Genomic DNA, 22,297 nt, shown 5'->3' on the forward strand with positions numbered 1-22,297 from the left:
CTAGTGAAAAATGGACTACAGGACTCAGGACTGTTGGTTGAGCAACCGGGGCCACTAGATGCAGGACTATTGGGAGAAAGATTGAGCAAACATATAAAGACTGAAAACAAAGAAATAATGATCTGTTATTACAAATCAAATCTAAACACAAGAAGATATCTAAAAAGAATGCATCATTTCTGAAACATCCAGAATCAGAAATAACAGAACAAAGACTAGCAAATCAACACTGATTTATAACATGAAATAAAATATTCAGAGAAAAAGAATTGCAATCATCTACCCAGGGCAAAGAAATTGAAGCCTTGCCAAATGTAGGTCAGACTACAGAGGGGGAGTGAGTAGTAGAGGAAGCTATCACATTTACTGAATCATTTTCATTCCCAGATCAGGTACTCTCTCCTCTGGCTTCTTTTCTGAAAGAACAAAGCCCTCTAACAAAAAAATATATGAAACAAACAATAACTAAGCATCTATAATAGCATAAAAAGAATAGAATAAGTTTGCTTGCATCAAAGCTTGTTCCAAAGAAACAGCTAGCACAAGTATTAAAATATGTCAATACTGTAATATCAAATACAAGGACCAGCTCACTGCAAAAACAATACCAACTAATGCAGGGGTCCCCAACCTCCAGTCCTTGGACCAGTACCAGCCCATGGCACGCAAAGCCCCATCCGCGAGTTGCAGGCAGCACACAAAACCACGCACCCTCCAGTCCGTGGGAAAACCTCTCCCCACGGAACTGGTCCATTGTGCACTAAAAGCTGAGGACCTCTGAACTAATGTACAGCATGGCTGAGAATAGAACAGAACAGAAGCTGGAAGAGACCATGGAGGTCTTCTAGTCCAGCCCCCTGCTCATGCAGGAACCTATACCATTTCAGACAAGTGACTATCTAGTTTCTTCTTAAAAGCTTCCAGTGATGGAGCACCCACAATTTCTGGAGGCAAGCTATACCACTGGTTAATTGTCCTCACTGTCAGGAAGTTTCTCCTTAATTCCAGGTTGCTTCTCTCTTTGAACAGTTTCCATCCATTATTTCTTGTCCTGCCCTCTGGTGCTTTGAAGAATAATTTGACCCCCTCTTCTTTATGGCAGCCCCTCAAATACTGGAACACTGCTATCATGTCACCCCTATTTCTTCTTTCCCAAGTCCTGCAGCTATTCTTCATATGTTTTAGTCTCCATGCCTTTGATCATTTTAGTTGCTCCTCTGAATTTTTTCCAAAATCTGAACATCTTTTTTGTAGTGTGGTGACCAAAACTGATTGCAGTATCCCAGGTGTAGTCTTACTAGGCTTTTATAAAGTGGTACTAATACTTCACGTGATTTTGAGTCTATGTCTCTGTTTATACAACCCAGGATTGTATTAGCTTTTTTGCCTGCTGCTGCACACTGCTAGCTCATATTCAAGTGATCATCCACTAGGATTCCAAGGTCCCTCTCACAGTTACCCTTTTTCAGTCAGGTCTCACCTAATCTGTACTTATACCTTTGATTTTTCCTGCCTAAATGTAAATCTTTGCCTTTTTCCACATTAAAACTCATTTTGTTGGACAGGGCTAACAAAATGTGTTTTAATGTGAAGAAAAGCAAAGTTTTACATTGTAGTCAACACCTGAAAAAAATAAAAACAGTGCAGTTCTGGGTACAGCTATGGGAAAATCCAAAGAAATATAACATGAATGCAGCTTGGATAAAGCAACTGCACAAGAATAAAAAAGAAGCTGAAATGAAACATTCTACAGTAACAGCAGAAATGGGGGACAAAAGGATCAGGAAATTTAAGAATGGTCAACACCAGCTGAAGGAGACGCTTAGATGAGATGGGCAGTGTGGAAATATACAGTGAGGGGGGAAAATATTTGATCCCCTGCTGATTTTGTACATTTGCCCACTGACAAAGAAATGATCAGTCTACAATTTTAATGCTAAGTTTCATTTATTTATTTAACAGTGAGAGACAGAATAACAACAAAAATCCAGAAAAACGCATTTCAAAAAAGTTATATATTGAGTTGCATTTTAATGAGTGAAATAAGTATTTGATCCCCTATCAATCAGCAAGATTTCTGGCTCCCAGGTGTCTTTTATACAGGTAATGAGCTGAGATTAGGAGCACTCCCTTTATGAGAGTGCTCCTAATCTCAGCTTGTTACCTGTACAAAAGACATCTGGGAGCCGTCCACAGAAGCAATCAATCAATCAGATTCCAAACTCTCCACCATGGCCAAGACCAAAGAGCTGTCCAAGGATGTCAGGGACAAGATTGTAGACCTACACAAGGCTGGAATGGGCTACAAGACTATCGCCAAGCAGCGTGGTGAGAAAGTGACAACAGCTGATGCAATTATTTGTAAATGGAAAAAACACTAAATAACTGTCAATCTCCCTCCGTCTGGGGCTCCATGCAAGATCTCACCTCATGGAGTTTCAATGATCATGAGAACAGTGAGGAATCAGCCCAGAACTACATGGGAGGATCTTGTCAATGATCTCAAGGCAGCTGGGACGATATTCACCAAGAAAACAATTGGTAATGCACTATACCGTGAAGGACTGAAACCCTGCAGCACCCGCAAGGTCCCCCTGCTCAAGAAAGCACATGTACAGGCCCGTCTGAAGTTTGCCACATCTGAATGATTCAGAGGAGAACTGGGTGAAAGTGTTGTGGTCAGATGAGACCAAAATCGAGCTCTTTGGCATCAACTCAAAGAGTTAATGTTAAGGGAAGGAGGAATGCTGCCTGTCATCCCAAGAACACCATCCCCACCATCAAATATGGAGATGGAAACTTTATGCTTTGGGAGTGTTTTTCTGCTAAGGGGACAGGACAACTTCACTGCATCAAAAGGATGATGGATGGGGCCATGTACAGTCAAATCTTGGGTGAGAACTTCCTTCCCTCACCCAGGGCACTGAAAATGGGTAGTGAATCCCTCCTGAAAAGTGTGCAAACCTGGTGGCCAACTATAAGAAACATCTGACTTCTGTGACTGCCAACAGGAGTTTTGCCACCAAGTACTAAGTCATGTTTTACGAAAGGGTCAAACGCTTATTTCACTCATTAAAATGCAAATCAATTTATAACTTTTCTGAAATGTGTTTTAGTGGATTATTTTTGTTGTTGTTGCTATTCTGTCTCTCACTGTTAAAATAAACCTACCATTAAAATTATAGACTGATCATTTCTTTGTCAGTGGGCAAATGTACAAAATCTTTTTACCTCACTGTAAATGAATGGTTTTTTATTGAAACATCTGGCTGATCTATACCTACTCTTTGTCAAGCAATTTAACAATATACTGCAAGATGAAATTGAAGATTGGGTTTAACATCTGGCAAAACCTGGTAATGAAAGATCCAACAAAAAGGGCAGCACCAGGTAATTACAGGTCAATTGCATGCTTAACAGGAATTTTCAAGTTGCTAACTGGTGCCACAGCTGATGCAGTCCAACAGCAATCTAATTGAAAACAAACTCTTCCTCCTGAACAGTAGAGGAACAAAAGATCACCTCCTAATTGACAAGATGATTTTGGAAAACTGTAAGAGAAGGAAGACAAACTTGAATATAGCTTCAATTGATTAGAGTAGTCCTCAAATTGTAACCATTTATTTAGTGTCTGTTCGAAGTTACAAAAGCACTCTAAAAAGTGACATATGACCATTTTTCACACTTCAAATTATTGCAGCATCTCTGTCAAAATTTGGATGCTCAGCAACTGGCATGTACAGTTGCAGTGTCCTGGAGTCATGTAATCACTTTTGCAACCTTCTGACAAGCAAAGTCAACGGGGAAGCCAGATTCACTTAACAACCATGTTACTAACAACTGCAGTGGTTCACTTAACTGTGGCAAGAAAGATAGTAAAGTGGGGCAAAACTCACTTAACATCTGCCTTGCTTACAAACAGAAATTTTGAGTTCAATTGTAGTCATTAAGTCAGGGACTATCAGGAAAGTATTGGACTCCCTGCCACACGATTGGGTCATCAGGTGCCTTATTGCTAAGCACATTGCTTTGTGCTTAAATTGTAAGCCACCCTGAGTCTTCGGACAAGGGCGGGATATAAATGGGATTAAAAAAAATTAACAAGAATCAACAGGAACATCAGAGACTTTGTGCAAATATCAATGGCACTATGGAAGACAAACTTGCTGGTCAATGATAATAGACTGGAAAGGGTTAATACCAAGAGGAATCTTTCAAGGATTCTCACTATCACCACTATTGTTTGTCATTGCACTGATTCCTCTGCCAACAATACTGAACTAATCAGTCCACAGCTATCAAACATCAAAAACATGTATCAGGCTATCCCACCTCATTTACATGGATGATCTGAAACTGTATGAAAAAACAATACCTGAAATAAAATCACTGCTCAATATTGTCCTTATGTACAGCCAAGATATTGCAATGGAGTTTGGACTAGACAAATGTGCCACCCTCACCATCAACAGGGGGAAAATAGTGAATTCTAAAGGAATCAAAATACATCAAATCAAAAAAATAACATCAAAAGTCTAGTTGAAAACAATCTCTACAAATATCTAGGCATCCTTCAAATAACAGCATCAAGGTCACTGAAATCAAGAAGGAAGTCAGAAGTGAATATATCATGGGGGCAAAACATCTTAAAAGTACAAATTCAGTGGAGGAAATAGCACCAAGGCAATGAACATTTGGGCAATTTTAGTCATTAGATAACAGTGGACCAGACTCAATCAGAAATAAAAGCCCTGGATAGGAAGGCCAGAATAATAAGGGAAATGAATCATGCCTTCATCCATGCAGCAACGTTGACGGATTCTACTTACCAAGGCATGGAATGTTACAAGTACACCAAATAGCTGAAGAAGAAGAAAGGACACTGAATCACTGAAAGACAGTGAAGAAGATGCACTGGAGCTAATATATTAGGAATGCTTACTGAGTATTGGAGAGACCAAACTGGACAATAAGAAAGAACAAGTGAAGATTGGAAAAGACACACAGCAAGACAAAATATTACATGGCCAATACAAAAAAAGAAAGAAAGAACTAACAGGCAAATCAGATAATAAAAAGTTCTGGGAATGGCTAAGAGCTGGAAAATTGAAGAGAAACTAATACTGGCTGCATAAGACCAAGCCTTAAGAATAAATTCATATAAAACCAGAATTGAGAAGACAGCAACAGACAGCAAATGCCGCCTCTGCAAAGAAGCTGAAGAAAGAATGGACAACCTAGTTAGCTGCTACAAGATGATCACATAGACCAGACATGTCAAACACAAGGCCCGGGGGCCGGATGCGGCCCACGAAGTGGTTTCATGTGGCCCGCAAAGCCATCCTGGAAACAGTGAGGGAATGACCCCCACTGCCTTGGCCCTTGCCCAGAGACCCTCCTTCTGCCAGAGACCCTCAGATCTGTCCCACTCCTGCCCAGGCCCCCATAGGCACCCTTGATGCAAACGATGTAGAGCTGGCCACACCCACCCAATAGGCCATACGCACTCTAGCCACACCCACCCAGTAGGCCACGCCCACCCTGGCCATACCCACCCGGCCCCGAGGGCAACCGCAATGCTGATGCGGCCCTCAATGAAATTGAGTTTGACACCCCTGACATAGACTGACTACAAACAATGGCATAACAAAGTAGCAAACAATGATGCATTGGAATAACTGCAAGAAGCACTATTTGCCTGCAAGCAAAAACTAGTGTGTCCACAAAATAGACAAGTAATAGAAAATAAAGACACTAAAGTGCTCTGGAAATTTTAAATTCAAACAGACAAGTAGCTATCACACAATATCCCAGATTTAAGAATTGTTGATAAGAATGACAAATAGTCTGGATAGTGGACGTTGCAGTAGCTAGAGACAGCAGAAGAGAAGAGAAAGAACTAGAGAAAATTACAAAATATAAAGACCTGCATATAGAAGTAGAGCAACTGTAGTAATAACTGTAGTAGTAACTGTAGTAAGCCTTGGTGGAGCAGTGGGCTAATGCCTCCTTAAGTAACACCAGCTGCCTGCAATTAGTGCAGGTTCGCATCCCACCAGGCTCAAGGTTGACTCAGCCTTCCATCCTTCCGAGGTAGGTAAAATGAGGACCCAGATTGTTGGAGGCAATTAAGCTGACTTTGTAATAATGCCGCTTGGGGGGGGGGATGAAAGCCCTAATAAGCAGGCATATACATAGAATGAAGGCTATTGCTAAGCACATTGGTTTGTGCTTTAAATTGTAAGCCGCCCTGAGTCTTCGGAGAAGGGCAGGATATAAATGGGATTAAAATAAATACAAAAATAAATAAACTTTGGGTGCAATCCCAAGACAACCAGAGCGCCATTTGAATACCATCGGCACTGACAAATCACCATCAGTCAATTGCAAAAGGCAGTTTTAGTTGGAAAAGCTTACATCCTACAATACCACCAAACAGTACCTTCAATAGCACCAAACAACATCTGCCTATCCCAGGTCCTTCGGAAAGCTGTTTGTACAACTACACATAACTAAATAATTAGAATTAATATTGAATTTTATATTAAAAGATGTGCCAAATTGTATTTAAAAAAAGAAAAGAAGTAGTTTTGAAAAAAAATTCTCAAAAACATTAAAGCCACTTCAGAAAATGTATAGGAATACAATAAATGAAGAGTCCACGTAAGAGCACACTGACACAAGGTAGGACATACCATAAATCTTAGAATAATTTAGACTTAAGTTTTTAATTTTTTTAAAAAAATGAGCCAAAATAAATAAATAAAAGGAACCCAGTGCGGCAATGCGAAGGAAATTATTCCATGGATATGGCACCTTAGTGATTCAAGTTCGCCAAATCACTTTTGCAACTCAAAGGGAAGCAGCAAGGCAGAATTTCACCTGCACACACAAATAGAAATCAGTACTCAGAAAAGTTAAAATTTAATAGAGTTGTGATATTTTTAACCAGAAAGCTATATATTTACATTCTCTTTGCACAGGTAGTTAATGAAAGTACATCAGATTTATTCAACAATGGGAAGATTTATTTATTTACGAAAACAAGGGCTAAGGCTTACTGCACCTACCAAATACATTGGGGGGGGGGAATACTGGAAGCATTGAAAAATTTTCTACTTCAAATACCAGTTATTTCTGGAAACAAGAAGCAGATGTTTCTTCTTTTTGGCTCTACTATGCAACAGAACAACAGGCCTTTTGTTACGCTGTCAGCAAGAATGTTATTGCTGCCTTTTTAAAAAATGTCTATCATTAAAGAATCTGGTTGCGTGGTACACTGTATAGTAAATGAGAATTAACAATAATAGTTTAGACAAAGAACAATTGCAATGTGAACTATTTCATTAATATTCTTTCATAACTTTAAAAGACAAAAGAATCATACAAGTGTAACAAGCCAGCAAATATATTTTAACAGGATATAACAAAAACAAAGGTTTTACGACCCAAGAAATCCCAGATTATATTATGCAATTTGAGCTTTATTCCCACTAGATTGCTCCAAAAACGAAACAGTTGAAAACTATGGTCAGTTTGGTTTGTTCATTCACTACTTTGCACTACAATGCAAAATAATTTTCAGAAATTTGTATCAGAACAATTTACCCAAATATCCACCCCCCACACAAAAAGGAAAATGCACAGCCCTCTCCAGAAATACTTTTTTATATTAGGATTTATACTCCTACTCATCAAGAAATGATCGTGATTCAACAAGGTTACAAAAGGTCACTGAGCATTTCTGTGCGTGGGGAGGTATAACTAATTTCTGTTACGGTAGTTCCAAATTTTTTAAAAAAATTCCCTTAGTTCCATTTGATACCACACCCTTGTCAACAAGGGTAAAAACATCATGAAAAAGATACAGAATGAAGACTGTATTCATATATGGTAAATAATGGGAACTTAACAAACCTCAGCTTCAGAATCCAACTCCTCACAGCCTCAATAAATATAAGCCACAACAAAAGAGGAATTATAGTTCAGCAACACGTCAAGAGTTGCTGAAGCATTTATTAATGAGAGTAATAGTAATCTCGTCTGTTTCTGAATGCAGTTCAAGGTATTGGTTTTTACCTTTAAAGCCTTTCTTTCTTTCTTTCTTTCTTTATTTATTTATTTATTTATTTATTTATTTATTTATTTATTTATTTATTTATTTATTTATTATATTTTTATACCGCCCTTCTCCCGAAGGACTCAGGGCAGTGTACAGGGCAATAAATATAAAAAACAAAATACAAAAGTTAAAAAACGATTAAATATTATGCCCAAGTTCAAAACAATAATTAATTAAAACATATTAAAACCCCAACCCTAACCCATCAGACCAGGTCAGATTGCTCAAATAAATAAGTTTTTAGATTGCGCCGGAAGGAGCGAAGGTCGGGGGCCATCTGGAGCTCAACTGGTAAGCAGTTCCACAGGTCTGGCGCGCCCACAGAGAATGCCCTCCCCCTGGGGGCCACCAATCGACATTCTTTGATCGGAGGCACCCTGAGGAGGCCCTCTCTGTGGGAGCGCACTGGACGGAGGGAAGTTGACACCGGCCACAGGTGTTGCCGTAGGTAATCCGGACCCATGCCATGTAGGGCTTTGTAAGTCATTACCAACACCTTGAATCTCACCCGGAGGACAACCGGCAGCCAATGCAGCTCGCGGAGCAAAGGTGAAACATGAGAGTATCAGGAGACTCCCAGCACAACTCGCGCGGCTGCATTCTGCACCAGTTGGAGCCTCCGAGTGGACTTCAAGGGCAGCCCCATGTAGAGAGCGTTACAGTAGTCTAAACGAGAGGTCACGAGCGCATGAGTGGCGCTCATAGATGGCATAGATCTAGGATACTTGATCAACGGCCTTGTCTCATTCGAACAAGCCCATCCTACTCATGCTGACAGAGAGGGTCTACTTTGGATCTCGTCGGTCAAAGAATGCCAACTGTCAGGATCCAGAAGAAGAGCTTCTCTGCTGCACCACCTGCTCTTTGGAACATCTTACCCTCTTGCTCTCTGCTTTCCACCTATCCGTCTTTTTGGTTTTCATATTGATGTGTTTATTCTTTCTATTATTTTACTTCTCTTCTGTTTACACGTCTTTCATTTTTCTCTCTTTTTATTATTATAAGCCGCCTTGAGTAGCTGTATAGCCAGATAAGTGGCAAATAAATTTTAATAATAATAATAATAACAACAGCAACAACTTTTGACAATAAAAACAGCTCTATTTTCCATCTTGGCTTTGTGTATCCTATATATAATTCTAAAGATAGATAGTAATAGTAATGGCAATTTTTATTAAGTTCCATGTAGTTTAATCTTATTTGCTTACTGCAGTCAAGAGTTTTTCTGCAATTCACAGTAGTAAAGAAAGAATAAAATAATGTCCATCAAAAAATAAAAAATATAACATAACTACAAATCCAACCTAGGCATCATCCATAACCCCAGACCTTCTCGAATTGCTTCAAGGAGGAGACTGGTTCCATAGTAGAGGCACTGCCACAAAGAAGCCGCACCTACAAACTTCTGAATAATATGTGGAAACGGGTTTGCAATCATTTTTCTCCCAGAAGGCATGATTTAGCCTAGTGGATAGAGAAAGTGAGCCTGGAGATATCTTGGTACCAAACATAAAGAGCTTTATTGTTAATTATCAGCACCTTGAATTTCACTTGAAAGCTGACTTGAAGCCAGTTTAGGGCTCAGGGCGCAGATCTGATATGTGCATATTCGCACATTCCAACCAATAAATGAGCCTTTGCATTCTGGACTAATTGAAGATTCTAGAAGGACTTCCAGGGCAGCCCCACGTAGAGTACATTCCACTAATCCGGACATTAAGCATTATGTCCTTTGAGTACAACATAGTTCTCATGCCTCATACATCATACATTCTCATACATCATGCCTACTTAAAATGAAATCATACTCGAGAAATTTATTCCCCGTACATGGTCTTGCAATCTCAAACTTCTATGTTAACTTTTTTGTCTTTCAAACATCAATTACAATAGGAAAACATTAAAACACCTGCCACACGTTTTCCTATTTCACTCAGAAACAAACTAATATTTAAATCATGTCAATGCAAATGATTATATTTTTTCCAGTGTTAACCTCAGGAAAGAAAATTGGTTAAGCTGATTTGCAAAATTGATAAGGTATCCTGCTACTTCTGAAAGATACAGATCATTTGGACCCACTTCATTTGGGCTTTGGCCAAGACATGGTGCTGGAACTGTTTTGCTAAATTTGGTGGATGACCTATGTCAGAAACAGGGCATGGGGGAATGAGATACCCCACTTTTTCTCCTGAAGGTCTGGATAACTTTTGATACCAATGACTACAGTTGTTTTTTGTTTTGCGGGGGAGGGGTTGGGGGGGGAAACTGTCTGGTGGGATTAGTCCTTGAGATATAGCATTTGAAATGATTTCCATCCATGTCATGTCTGAAAATAGTACTCAACATTTATTATTTGTAACCCAGGCCATTGATCTGTGCAGTTATATTATAGCCCTTTCCTCAACTGGCCAGACTTGGCAAGAGTTAGCTATGACTTAGTTATACCACATCTGGAGTTCATCTGATCCTGAATCATGCTTTAGGAAGTGTCCGGAAGTTGCAGTTCATGCAAAATAAAGCAGCTAGAATGCTAGATCATAACATATTGTAATCTGGGCTCAGAAGCTAATCAGGCTTGAGCTTCATTTGCACTTGGTAAAGGATTTCAGAAGAAAGCAATGACAAACTATTTCCATATTCTTCCCTAGCACAATATGGCAATACAGTCAATCAGAAGATAACTCTGACATAAGGGAATCTTTAGTTTTAGACTGCTAATTAGTGGAAAGTACAGGGATTATACGATCCCTATATTGAAAGGCTTTCATTGTTTCCCAATTGCTTGTTTAAGGCTCTGCATTAACCTTTAAATCCCTAAACATTAGGTCTTACTATTTAAGCAAACTCCTTTTCTGCTATGAAATTGAACAGTTATTATAACCTGCTATTTGAATATGCCCTTGCTGCCAGACACCCATCATTTTCGCACACATAACAGGGACTTTTGGTTCCACGCTATGCAGCGCACTCTATCTGGAGCTATGCTGACAGTTTTGCCTTTTAAAAAAACTTGCTTTTCCTGGCTTTTTAGTGTTAATTTTAGCAATTAGTCTTGATGTTAATTTTAATCTAGGTTTAAGTTTTAAGTTGATTTTGCTTTAAAATTGTAACTTCCCCTTGATTAATAATATCATGGGGTGGTAATTCCAAGCTAAGCCTGCCAAAGCCTTTCTGAAAGCTCTATCCTGCCTGAGTTTTGGTATCTCAAAGGAAGGGAAGGGGCTTAGGTGAAAGAACTCCATCTGGAGCTGGTGAAGTTGCCACTATCAATTCCTGAAGTTGGAGGATGCTTCCCTTAACTCAGCAGTCCCCAATATTTCCGGATCTGTAGACTGGCAGCGGCGTCAGTGGGGGTGAAGGAGATGGCTTCGCAGGCAGGTCTACCACTTACACTAATGGAGCTTCACACCTTTACATACTCACCCGCCACTTGCACAACCCAGTTCCCCACAGGCCAAGGACCAGGACCTGGGGACCCTTGTCTTAACTGAAAACTCACAGGGGTGCAAAAGATTACCCCTTCTGGAGGAATAAGCTTTTAAATCAATGGCTCAACCTTTCCCTTTTTATCCCTCCCTTTTTACCAGAATTACCAGACTCACCCAGTCCTGGAGCCCATAGTGCAGGGGTGTCAAACTGCCGGCCCATGGGCCGGACACGTCATGAGGAAACCATGCCCACCCCATTGCCAGCAATGGGGGAAAAGTTCCAATATGTCGCGAGACGTCACGAGTTTGACATGTCTGCCAAAGAGGTACTAAAAATTCAACACTGGATTATTTTAATAGCTGCAAAAAAGTACTTGGGGAATAAAATAATTCCACCAAGTTATAGACTGGCTAGATCAACATATAAAGAACCAGTTCAGTGTAGGGCTTAAGGCGCCAGCTAGAAAAAGGGGACTATGAGTTCCTTTTGGGCACAAAATTAGCTAGGTGACCTTAGGTCAATCACTCTCTCAGCCCTCTGAATCAGACAATGGCAGACCACTTCCAAAATCTTCTCAAGAAAACTACAAGGATAAATCCAAGGAATCGCCAGGAGGGTTCAAGACTGACATGGATGTACCAAAAAAAAAAAAACCAACATACAAAAATTGGAATTATTAATCTGCAATCAGCAAAACAAAGAAAATTAAGGGACATAAAATGCGAGCAAAAGTAAAAATCATGCAACTGAAGAAAGCAGCATTGAACAAAAAAAATCAAACATCCCTAATGTTTTTCCATATATTTCCCTGCCAGCTTTATCTTATTAGCTTTCCCAAGACTTCTGGGCAGGAGGATTGAGCGTCAGGCAGAGACAGGAAATCTGTTTCTGTCCTAGCTGCTTTAAAGATCTGCACTTATTTACACAGAAAAAAATGAAACATTTGCTCCCTGTGCCAGCCTGAACCATACATACCCCACTACATCCAAATCTTTAAAACTATAGCCACCAGCTATCCTATAGTACTCCAAATGAACTACAAGTCATTACTCAGAATGGCAGGATCTAAATGTTAACATAAATAAATCTCCCAAACAAGTCTCTAATAACTTGGTGATGTAATAACTGGACAGCTGTTAACATTGAACAATTTTATTCATTTTTGCATAATTAAGAATTGGAATTGCATCAAAAAAGTTTCTGAATGATAATTTTTATTAGAGTTTTGTAGCACCAAGATGTCATAGGTTATATAAAAAATAAGCTTGAATAGTTTAAGAGCACATTCACTACTGTATTTTCATTTATTAATCCCTTCAAAGCAGTTGTAAATTAATTTCAATTGATTTGAGTCCAACAATACTCTCCCAGCTGATCATCATGGTAGCACAAAATATGCAATCAATAATCCACCTCTGAACTACAGATAGTAGAGAAACAACCATCGCCTTTTTTCCACTTCAACCCTAAAGGAAATAAATTGATACTAATCACCCTACCCATGTTGCTCTGTTAAGCTCAATAGTAGAGAATGGTTTGGGTGGAGAAGACATCCTGCCACCATTACTATATTACACAAGAGTAACTGAAGAGACAATCACGCTACATTGGCAGTTCTGTGATCAAAAGTCTTGTCTCTTGTTATCTCTAACCATAGTGCATGTTACTGAACCAACTGAGAGGCAAAAGAATAAAAACTAAGTCTTAATACAGTCAGCTTCTGACATTCTAATTTGAGTAGACATTTGTATGATTACAATCAAATAATTAAAATTTAAGCAACCTATATTTCTAACAATTATGTGCAGAATAATGCAAAGATCTATGTTTGAATTTGATCTGCTAATAAATTTTCCATAAATTACTAAGGGGATTATCTATTGTGTCGCAGGTATTGCAATTATTACATTTGAGCTCTTATTGTATTCTGTTACAATGGTCATTCCTGACTGCTTTACATTGCTATCATTTTTCTTATATTGTGCAAGTTCCTAGTTAGAAGTCTTCCCTTTCTTTCCAGCCAACTCTATTAAAGACACAGAACACAACTATGTTGTATCAATACATAATGTATTGAAGTATATGCACATTTAGAGATGCACAGATCTGTGTATTTAGCTTAGTTGTTAGTATACCTGGGTCGCCCATAAGTGCAATTACAGACTAATAATTTAATAATGTACAAATTATTTGAAATAAATCTTTCAGAACTTATGAGAACATCTAGATGCATATGGTGACATCCAAGATTTGCTCCTCAGGCAGCAACATGAACTTGGAAAGGATGCAATTGCTTTAACAATCCTAAAAGGGGTAATTTAGGCACACTTCTGCATATCACAAAGCACTCTGTAGAAGAATTTGAGCAATGTTTCTAATGATTAGCAAATGAAGCAATGATTAGTTTCTTCTGAAAAGTGAGGTGAAGATAGAGAAGTGGAAAAGTACAGGCATTTCTGTAACAGCATTTTTATTTTTGTGGTTCTTTTCCATTCTGTAGGAGAAATTCATTTTAGAAACAATGAGATGTCCAATATTGGCAAAATGGCTCTGTTCCTTATCAGTTCACACATCAATACTTTCATATGGAAACCCAAACTCTGAAATGATGCCTATGTAGCTACTCTAAAATTGACTAAGATACCAGCTGGAAAGGAAGATCCCTGGGGTGTGCACCTTATTACAAGGAATAGAGCTCTGCAAACCATTAGAAAGAGGTGCTTTATAACAGGGGTGTCAAACTGCCGGCATTGAATCATGCTGACAACGCACCCACCCCAGCTCTAGCAATGCAAAAAAAGTCGTGATATGTTGCAACATCATGTGACATGGCAAATTTGACACCCGTGTTTTATAACACACAGGAACAGGCACATGTGAGACAACTGGCAACTATTTTCAACACAGCTGCCTCCAAGTCTTGCAAAAGATATTGCTATTTTAACAGTTAGGAGATGCCTAGTTCATGCTTCTGCACATTGAAAAACACATACTTTAAATATTTAAATAGCTCAAGACTAGACAGAGGAAACCCTTTACCTTAACAGGCAAGTATGACTACTGCCTTTTTTATTTAAAACAAATGAATAAATTATGATTGCATGTTGCTCAAAGTAAATTCTGGATTGATTCTCAGAAGTATTACTGGGTTTAAAATGATGAATCACAATGTATGTGGCTGCTACTTACTAACACTGGTGGAAGTCACACATTCTGTTAAACCATGGGTTATTATCATAGTTTGTAGAACACTTCATAGTAGTCTGCTTTGAATATTACACTGCACTATCAGTTATAGATTACAAATCACAAGGGCTGTTTTATACTAAGTCAAAAACAATAAGCCACATTAGGACATAACATACATATATGTATCTTGTTTGATGATTACCTTATTATAGTTTCCTGATGGTTTGTGATTTTACGTAGTGCAAATTATAAACTCTACTAGACTTATTAATTACTGCATTGTTACCATGCCTTTTTATTTATTCAGACTCAAGGAGGCTTACAATGAAAAAACAAGAATATATAACCTTGGAATACAGATGTGTGTTCTATTTTTGAGCTGGTTATCAATATAATGCGAGGACTGATTTAATGTATTTGTATGATCAAGACTTGGTGATTTGTTTAGAAATAAGGCCAAATCATGTTTTTGTAGATCCATTTTTTGTTATTTTTTAAACTTGTTTTGCTTGTGCTTTGTACTTTAGAGCAAAAATTAAAAATATATTACCTATAAAGACAAACCAAAGATAACCATAAAATCAATGTAATTAAAATAAAAACCAAGCATAAAAATGAATTACTTTTTTTAAGATTAGGAAACACAACCCAAAAAAATCCTAAAAGGGAGAGTGACAGTATAACAAGGGTAAAATCAGACCATTTTCATAGACTGCACTCTCCATCAAACAGATTATATATATATATATATATATATATATATATATATATATATATATATATATATATATATATATATATATATATATATATATATCATATATATAACCTCAAGGACGATAACAGCAGTAATACTTCAAGAGCTGGTCTGAATAAATTTACCAACCACTGTTAGAGCTTTTTGTTTTTGTTTTTTAAACAAAGTGGCCAGAAAGACTATCTTCACTCCTGCCCTCTTGAAGACTGCAAATCAGAAGAAGACATTTAGATTGTTCTTACTGACTGCAATCCTATACTCCCTAATTCAGACACATATGAGTGACTTCATATTCAAATATGCAATTTTCCTAGAATTGTTAAATGTCATTCAACAACACATCCATTAGAGGTCTTTCACTTACCATAAATGTAATGATTACAGTCATTTTTACAAAACTCACCAAAGTTCAAGTGTTAAAACAATGTTTTTAAAAAGATATCAGGCACACTTTTATTTTTTTTAAAAAACCCATGATACTTGCAAAATGACAAACGTTCTGGCCTTTATCAATATAACTTTCTACAGTAAAAGTACGTTTGTCATACTGTAGAACATTTTATGCCATATATTTTAGCATATATTAAGAGTCAGGCACTCAGCAGCAGCAGCAACAAACACAGTCCAATTAGTATGTGTGTGTGTATATATATATATATATATATATATATATATATATATATATATATATATATATATATATATATATATATATATATATAAAAGCAAAATCATGGAGGGAAAGTAAGTTACCTCTTGAGTTCTTTCCGATGGTTTCTTCCTCAAAGCTAGTTTAATCCTGGGATCTACAAGGGATGTCATCCTATTACTCTTGTTATCCAATTACAGAGTTCTTCGGAGTTAAGTTTATGAAAGCGAGCGAGGGAAAACAATACACGAGCTCGGGAGCGCGATTTTTTTCCCCCTTCTTCTTTTTAAGTCCAGCCAAACCCCCGAGTTAAAATGACGTTGGTTTAAGGATTTTTTTTTCGTCTTCCTCCTCGTCCTCCTCCTCCTTTCTTCTTTCGTAACTAATCCCAAACAACTGGCAAACTCAAAGATTTCATGAAGCGAGGGCCGTGGCCAGCCGAGGGGAACGAGATCCACCACCAGCCGCGCGTCCCGCCCGGGGTCCCTCTTCGGCAACCGGGCGGTCTGTGGCGGCGGCGGCGGCGGCGGCGGCGACTCCCTTTGCTTTCTTCCTTACTCTCGAGGAGCCCCAAAGTCGCGCCTGCGGAGCCCCCCCCCTCGCTTTTCTTCCTCCCAAGCTCGCCCCCTTCGCCGCTGCTGGGCGCGAGCAGCAGACTCCCTCAACCGCAACGTCCCAGCCGGCCACACTTGCAGGAAGTGCCTGCAAGTCCAGCCGGCTGGGACGGTGCGGCTGTCGAGAACGAGAGGGAAAGAAGAAAATTCCAAAAAACGCCGTCGGGAGCCGAGAAACTCACCTCGCGGCAAGCTTCCCCGCACCCGAAAGGCAATCTCGAGGCGCCCACCCACCGCCGAGCTCGCGGGAAAGGAGCCCAGCCTCAACTGGGGAGGGGGGTGGCCGGGCAAAAGGGCGGGCGGCGGACAGGAGGGAGGGAGGGAGGGGCGGGGGCAGCCAGGTCACGTGACGAGGCAGAAGGCGCCCGCTGGCTGGCTAGGCCCAGGCTGAACATTCAGCTCGAGAAGCAAGGCCCCACCCCTTTCGCCGAGGCGGGGGACGGAGGGGATAAAAGGCTCAGTGGCGCGAATAGCCAGAAGGGGCGTCGCCTGGGGAGGAGGAGGAGGAGGAGGAGGAGGGGGAGGGAAGAAAGGGATGGTCAAGGGGTGTAACGTGTGAGCGTTTTGGGGTCCCGCCGCTAGAGAGCCGGAGTCTCTTCGCTCAGGGCTCTTTTGCGGAGTCGCTCCTCCCGGACGAGACCGCCCTGGGCCTCTGTAAAGGGGCCTCGGCTGTACTTTCTGGACCCGCCCCGCCAGGCGAGGCGAGGAGGGGGGGGAATGTCTCCGCGAGGAGCGCGCTGCTGTTTGCAAAGCGAGGGGCTGGGGATGAGGGTGGGGGGGGGGAGAGAGAAGGCGGGCCTGGAATGGGGGAGCCCTGTTCGCGTTGCAAGGAGCAGCGGTGATGCAATCTGCCGGAGCAACTTTCTCCGGCGTTGCCAAGCCCTGCGGAGTTGGAAGTTGACTCAGGGCAGTGAGCTCGAGGACGATAACCGCAGGTCCCTCCGAGTCCCGCGGGCTAACCGCCGCGTCCGCTTCTTTCAGATCGGTTGCCCGGTTTAAAGCTGGGCCTGGCGGGCCAGGCGCATCTGGAAGGCACCTGGTTGGGGGAACCTCTTGACCCTTTTCGTGGGTCGGCTCACTAAATCGGTAGCGGCCTGTTGACCTTGTTTTTGCCGATTAGCTTAAGTTATTTGCATTTTTGAGCTTCATTGTGGGGACGTGGCTCGTTACTATTGTGCAGATCTTCGGAGGAGTTAAGGATCCGGGAAAGTTACTTTTTAGAAAACAGAAGCCTGAAAAAAGCTTCCTGTTTCTGTGCGTGGGTTTCTATAGCTGGCTCAGGAATTCTGGGAGTTGAAGTCCACGAGTCATAAAAGAGCCGAGGTTGCCTACCCCTGCTATAGGGGAAACCCGTACTGTCCCTGAAACCCACTGAGCCTGATTGGGCATGCCCAAATTTTAGGTCAAGGATATTTTTCCATATTGAAGCAGGTCTCTGTATCTCCAGAGGCGAGCCGCTCATCAGAGCTACAGAGATCTAATTGACTGTTGACAAACTTCTGCATTTTAACATTTTATCACTGGACCTATTTGAGATACTTGATTTTATTTGGCAGACTGATCCGTTTGTCAAAGTATCAAAAAGAACAGCAGTTCTTTAATAATGGCAAGAGAACAATGGTTTATTATGAAGTTTTCCAAGAGGAAACAAAACCTCTTCATGTTTTCAACTAAAATTAAATGATCATGCTGCAGTTTGAAAAAGGCACATTTTTCCCCCCAGTTCCGGATGTGCTTTTTCAAAATTGCATTCTTTTCTGTTTGAGCACTCCTTATAGCTGATTGCTGTTAATGATGCAGCCTTGGTTCATGAAGCCAGGACTGCATTATTGTTATTGATTTCAGGCAATATTCAAAATGGTATACTCTGTATACTTCTATTGGATTCTTTCCTCCATTTAAAAAAAACCTCATCCATCAGCTCTTATATATTTTGAATTTATCATTACAGGTTTTCTCTGTAACTAGGAAAAATATGATTAAAAAATATTCAGACCCATAGATACTATGTACCAAGATTACATTGTTCTCTGATTTTTTGTTTCTTCCTTAAGCAGAACTAGAAGGAATAAAAATAGGTACAACTTCAGAAGTTTTATATGAAAAAGAAAATAGCCATAACTTTGGATGTTCCAGGAGGAAATTTTGAAAAGAAATCCAAGAAAATACTTTCAAACATCAAAAGGCTGAAAGAAGGAAACATTTTTAAAGAAATGTGAAGCGTCTATGACTCCAGGATGAGGAATATGTTTTGAAATTATGTTTTCTTTTTTCCCCACAGAGGTTTCAGCTATATTGCTGAGATAGAATATGGATTTCTGGGACAAACATAGGCCAGGGGACATAGAACATTGTGTGGGTTTATAGCCTGTGGGTTCCTGCAATCTGCAGTGTATGCAGATGTGGGAGAAAGATGGTAACTGAGATGTCAGGAGGAGGATAGAAGTGTTTGTGGCTGTGTCTCCATTTATATGAACAGCAGTCTGATGCTTTGATGTGGATAATGGAAGTGTAAATAAAAAGGGTGTGTGCTAATAGTCTGGTTCTCTGATGTGCATGTGAACTGAGAAGAAAATCCTTATTACAGGGCAGAAAAATTAATATGTATTTAGGACTCATCCAGAGCCCCAAAACATTGCGTACCTCTCTCCAGAATTTAATTTAAAGTGAATGTTCAGTGTTTTATGAAAGACATTTAAACATACACAGAAACAGCTATAGTTACTTAATTAAATTCAGCTTATCTCCTGGGTCTGTCTACATCTAAAGTATGGCCCAGTGTATTTTCAATGGCAAGTGTAAGCTTGAAAAATAATGTGCACCCTTTCTGGAGGGCCATTTGAATCCATTTCAGTGAAGAGTATAAGAAAGGCAGTTCTACAACCATGGCACACTGTTTTTCCTTGGTTTGGCATAAAATACAAGCCTCTCCAAAGAAAGAAACTGATTACTATAAACTATAATGTCTGGGCTTTTGTCTAATGTATTAGCGCAGGGGTGTCAAACTTGCGTCATGTGACGTGTTGCAACGTATCACAACTTTTTTTTCCCTTGCCGGAGCTGGGATGGGTGTGGCTTCCGAGTGATGCATCCGGCCTGTGGGCTGGCAGTTTGACACCCTTGCTTTAGCATGTCAAACCTAGCCCCAAACAAACCACGTTATGGTTTAGTGTGATGTGTGACCCAGGACAAAGACATACAAAAGAAAACTTACTTCTGAGCATTTATGAACACAAAATGCAGCAATTGAAATAAGCCAGATGGGCATAAGCAGTTTAGATGACAGCTGATCAAGTGAGTGATTAGTTCCAGATAAGTTTGGTCAGTCTCCTGCTTGAATGCAATTCATGCTTGAAGTGTAAGCTATGCAATGGCAGCTTCATTCTTAATTCAGGGAAAGAAAACTTTTTATCATTTGCAAATAAGGAAATCAATTGAACACTAGGAAATACTGATTAAACTTTTCCCAATTTTGTATGGGGTAAACTAGATTGCTTTAAGCTTTGGTTGGAGATTCAACCTTAGCATACTAACTAATATGGTTTGGGTTTGTTCTATTATACGTTTCATTGTTTCCCAAAGTTAACTGTTTTGCAGGTAGTCCTCAACTTAAATTCATAATTGGGACCAGAATTTCCATTGCTAAGCAATGCAGTCATTAAGTGAATCACAACCAATTTTACTAAAAAAATTGCCATGTTTGTTAAATGAATCGCCCAGTTATTATCGGGTTTCCCCCATCGACTTTGCTTGTTGGAATCGCTCTGAGAATGTCGCAAATGGTGATCACATGATCCTGAGCTAACTACAACCATTCAAAATACATGCCAGTTGCCAAGAGCCCAAATTTTGATCACATGGTCATGAAACTCTGTAATGCGTATAAGTCATTCTTTTCAGCACCTTTGATGGTTGCTAAACGAATGACTAATCCAGGGCTACCTGTATTTGGCTCACCCCCTAGTTTTTGAAGTTTAGCAAGTGTTCTTTGTCCAAGTTGGAATCAGTATTATTTTGATGGAAGAATAACAAAGAGGACTTTTTTAAAAAGACCAAATTACTTTGAGTTTTGTGCATAAAATAATTTTACAGATTTTTAAATTTCATATATGGCACTTAAATCTGCCAAATTAAACCGTATAATTTATTACCAGTAACACTTCATTGAACCTATTAGTAGTATTTGATGATTAGTATTTCATATATATTTTTAATTACATTATGTATTTCCTCTCCGTTCCCACAGAGAGGGACTCCTCAGGGTGCCACCGGTCAGAGAATGTAGATTGGTGGCCCCCAGGGGGAGATCTTTCTCTGTGGGCGCCCCGGAGCTATGGAACCAGTTACCGGTTGAGCTCCGGACGGCGCCGGATCTTCGCTCCTTTCGCCGCGATCTGAAAACATACCTGTTCGAACAAGCCGGCCTGGCCTGAGGGTGGGATTGCTGGGGTTTTTATTACTATTTTATCGGGGGGTTTATTAATGTATTTATTGCTTTTATTTATGGGCATGTATTTAATAACTTTTTAATTTTTGTAACTTCATGTTTTATTCTTGCCCTGTACACCGCCCTGAGTCCCTCGGGAGAAGGGCGGTATAGAAATATTAATAAATTAAATTAAAATTAAAATTCTACATTCAATATCACTAATCCTTTCCCAAGCCAAGTCTGCGTTATACAGTTAAAAACATTGAAGGGTGGTAGGGATTATATTGAGATTATATTGTATGAGATTATACTGTGAGATTGCATAGTCCATGCTTGTCATGTTACAAACAAAAGCCTTAATCTACCATTGCCACTGGTCTACATTAAAAAAATGCAAAATATTTTTTCTTCTGACACAAAAGCCACATTTTTAGCTACACTTTTCCCCATGATAAAACACAGGTTTGAAACTGCTCTTTTTTGTATCTTGTTGATGAGGAAAGAAGTGTTAAGTTTATACATTTTACTGTTCTAATGAATGGTTATAAAATAATGTTTAAAAATATGTCGATGGCATGTGAAAACCATGTATTCTTCTTTTAAACCTAACAATAGACAAGACCTAAAAGTTTTTCAGTGATTATTATTAACTGAAATAGTTCTGATATCAAGGGGTGCCTGAGGTACTGTCAGTGGGAAAATTTAACCTGTTTATAATGGTTGTTTTTTGCCATTCAAACTATTTCTCCAAAATTATTACCAAAGATTCTATTATGTATCATGCAATTATTTTCAGGTGAGGTGCAGATTTATATGACTTTATGAGCTGGAGGAGTGACCATAAAAATAAAATCCACCTTGTCACTTGAGAAGGGAATCTCACAATGAAATGATACACCTGGATAAAAAAAAAAGCTTATTGCTCATATTTGAGAAACTCCTATGTCAGCATAATCTGTCATATCGAAGTTAACATGAAAAGTAAATAGAATATTTAACATCATTTTAAGGCAATACTTCTGAAATAAGATATTTATTGTCAATAGCTCTTTGGACAAAATTTGGATGTCTGAGGAAGTGGAAAGGATCATCTGTAATGTAATGA

General features: G+C 39.5%; 1 protein-coding gene across 4 annotated transcripts in view; it reads right to left on the bottom strand.

Moving 5' to 3' along the window:
• RAPGEF6 (Rap guanine nucleotide exchange factor 6) overlaps window positions 1-17,015 on the bottom strand; it is a 154,450-nt gene extending 137,435 nt beyond the window's left edge. For all 4 annotated transcript variants that reach the window (XM_083354370.1, XM_083354368.1, XM_083354369.1 and 1 more), the window contains exon 1: window positions 16,254-17,015. In XM_083354370.1, the coding sequence (XP_083210496.1) occupies window positions 16,254-16,322 (69 nt within the window). In that variant the 5' untranslated portion in view covers window positions 16,323-17,015. The remainder of the gene's footprint in view (window positions 1-16,253) is intronic.
• Between the last annotated feature and the right edge of the window lie 5,282 nt (window positions 17,016-22,297).

This window comes from Vipera ursinii, assembly GCF_947247035.1.
Source record: "Vipera ursinii genome assembly, chromosome: 2".
Taxonomy (NCBI): domain Eukaryota; kingdom Metazoa; phylum Chordata; class Lepidosauria; order Squamata; family Viperidae; genus Vipera; species Vipera ursinii.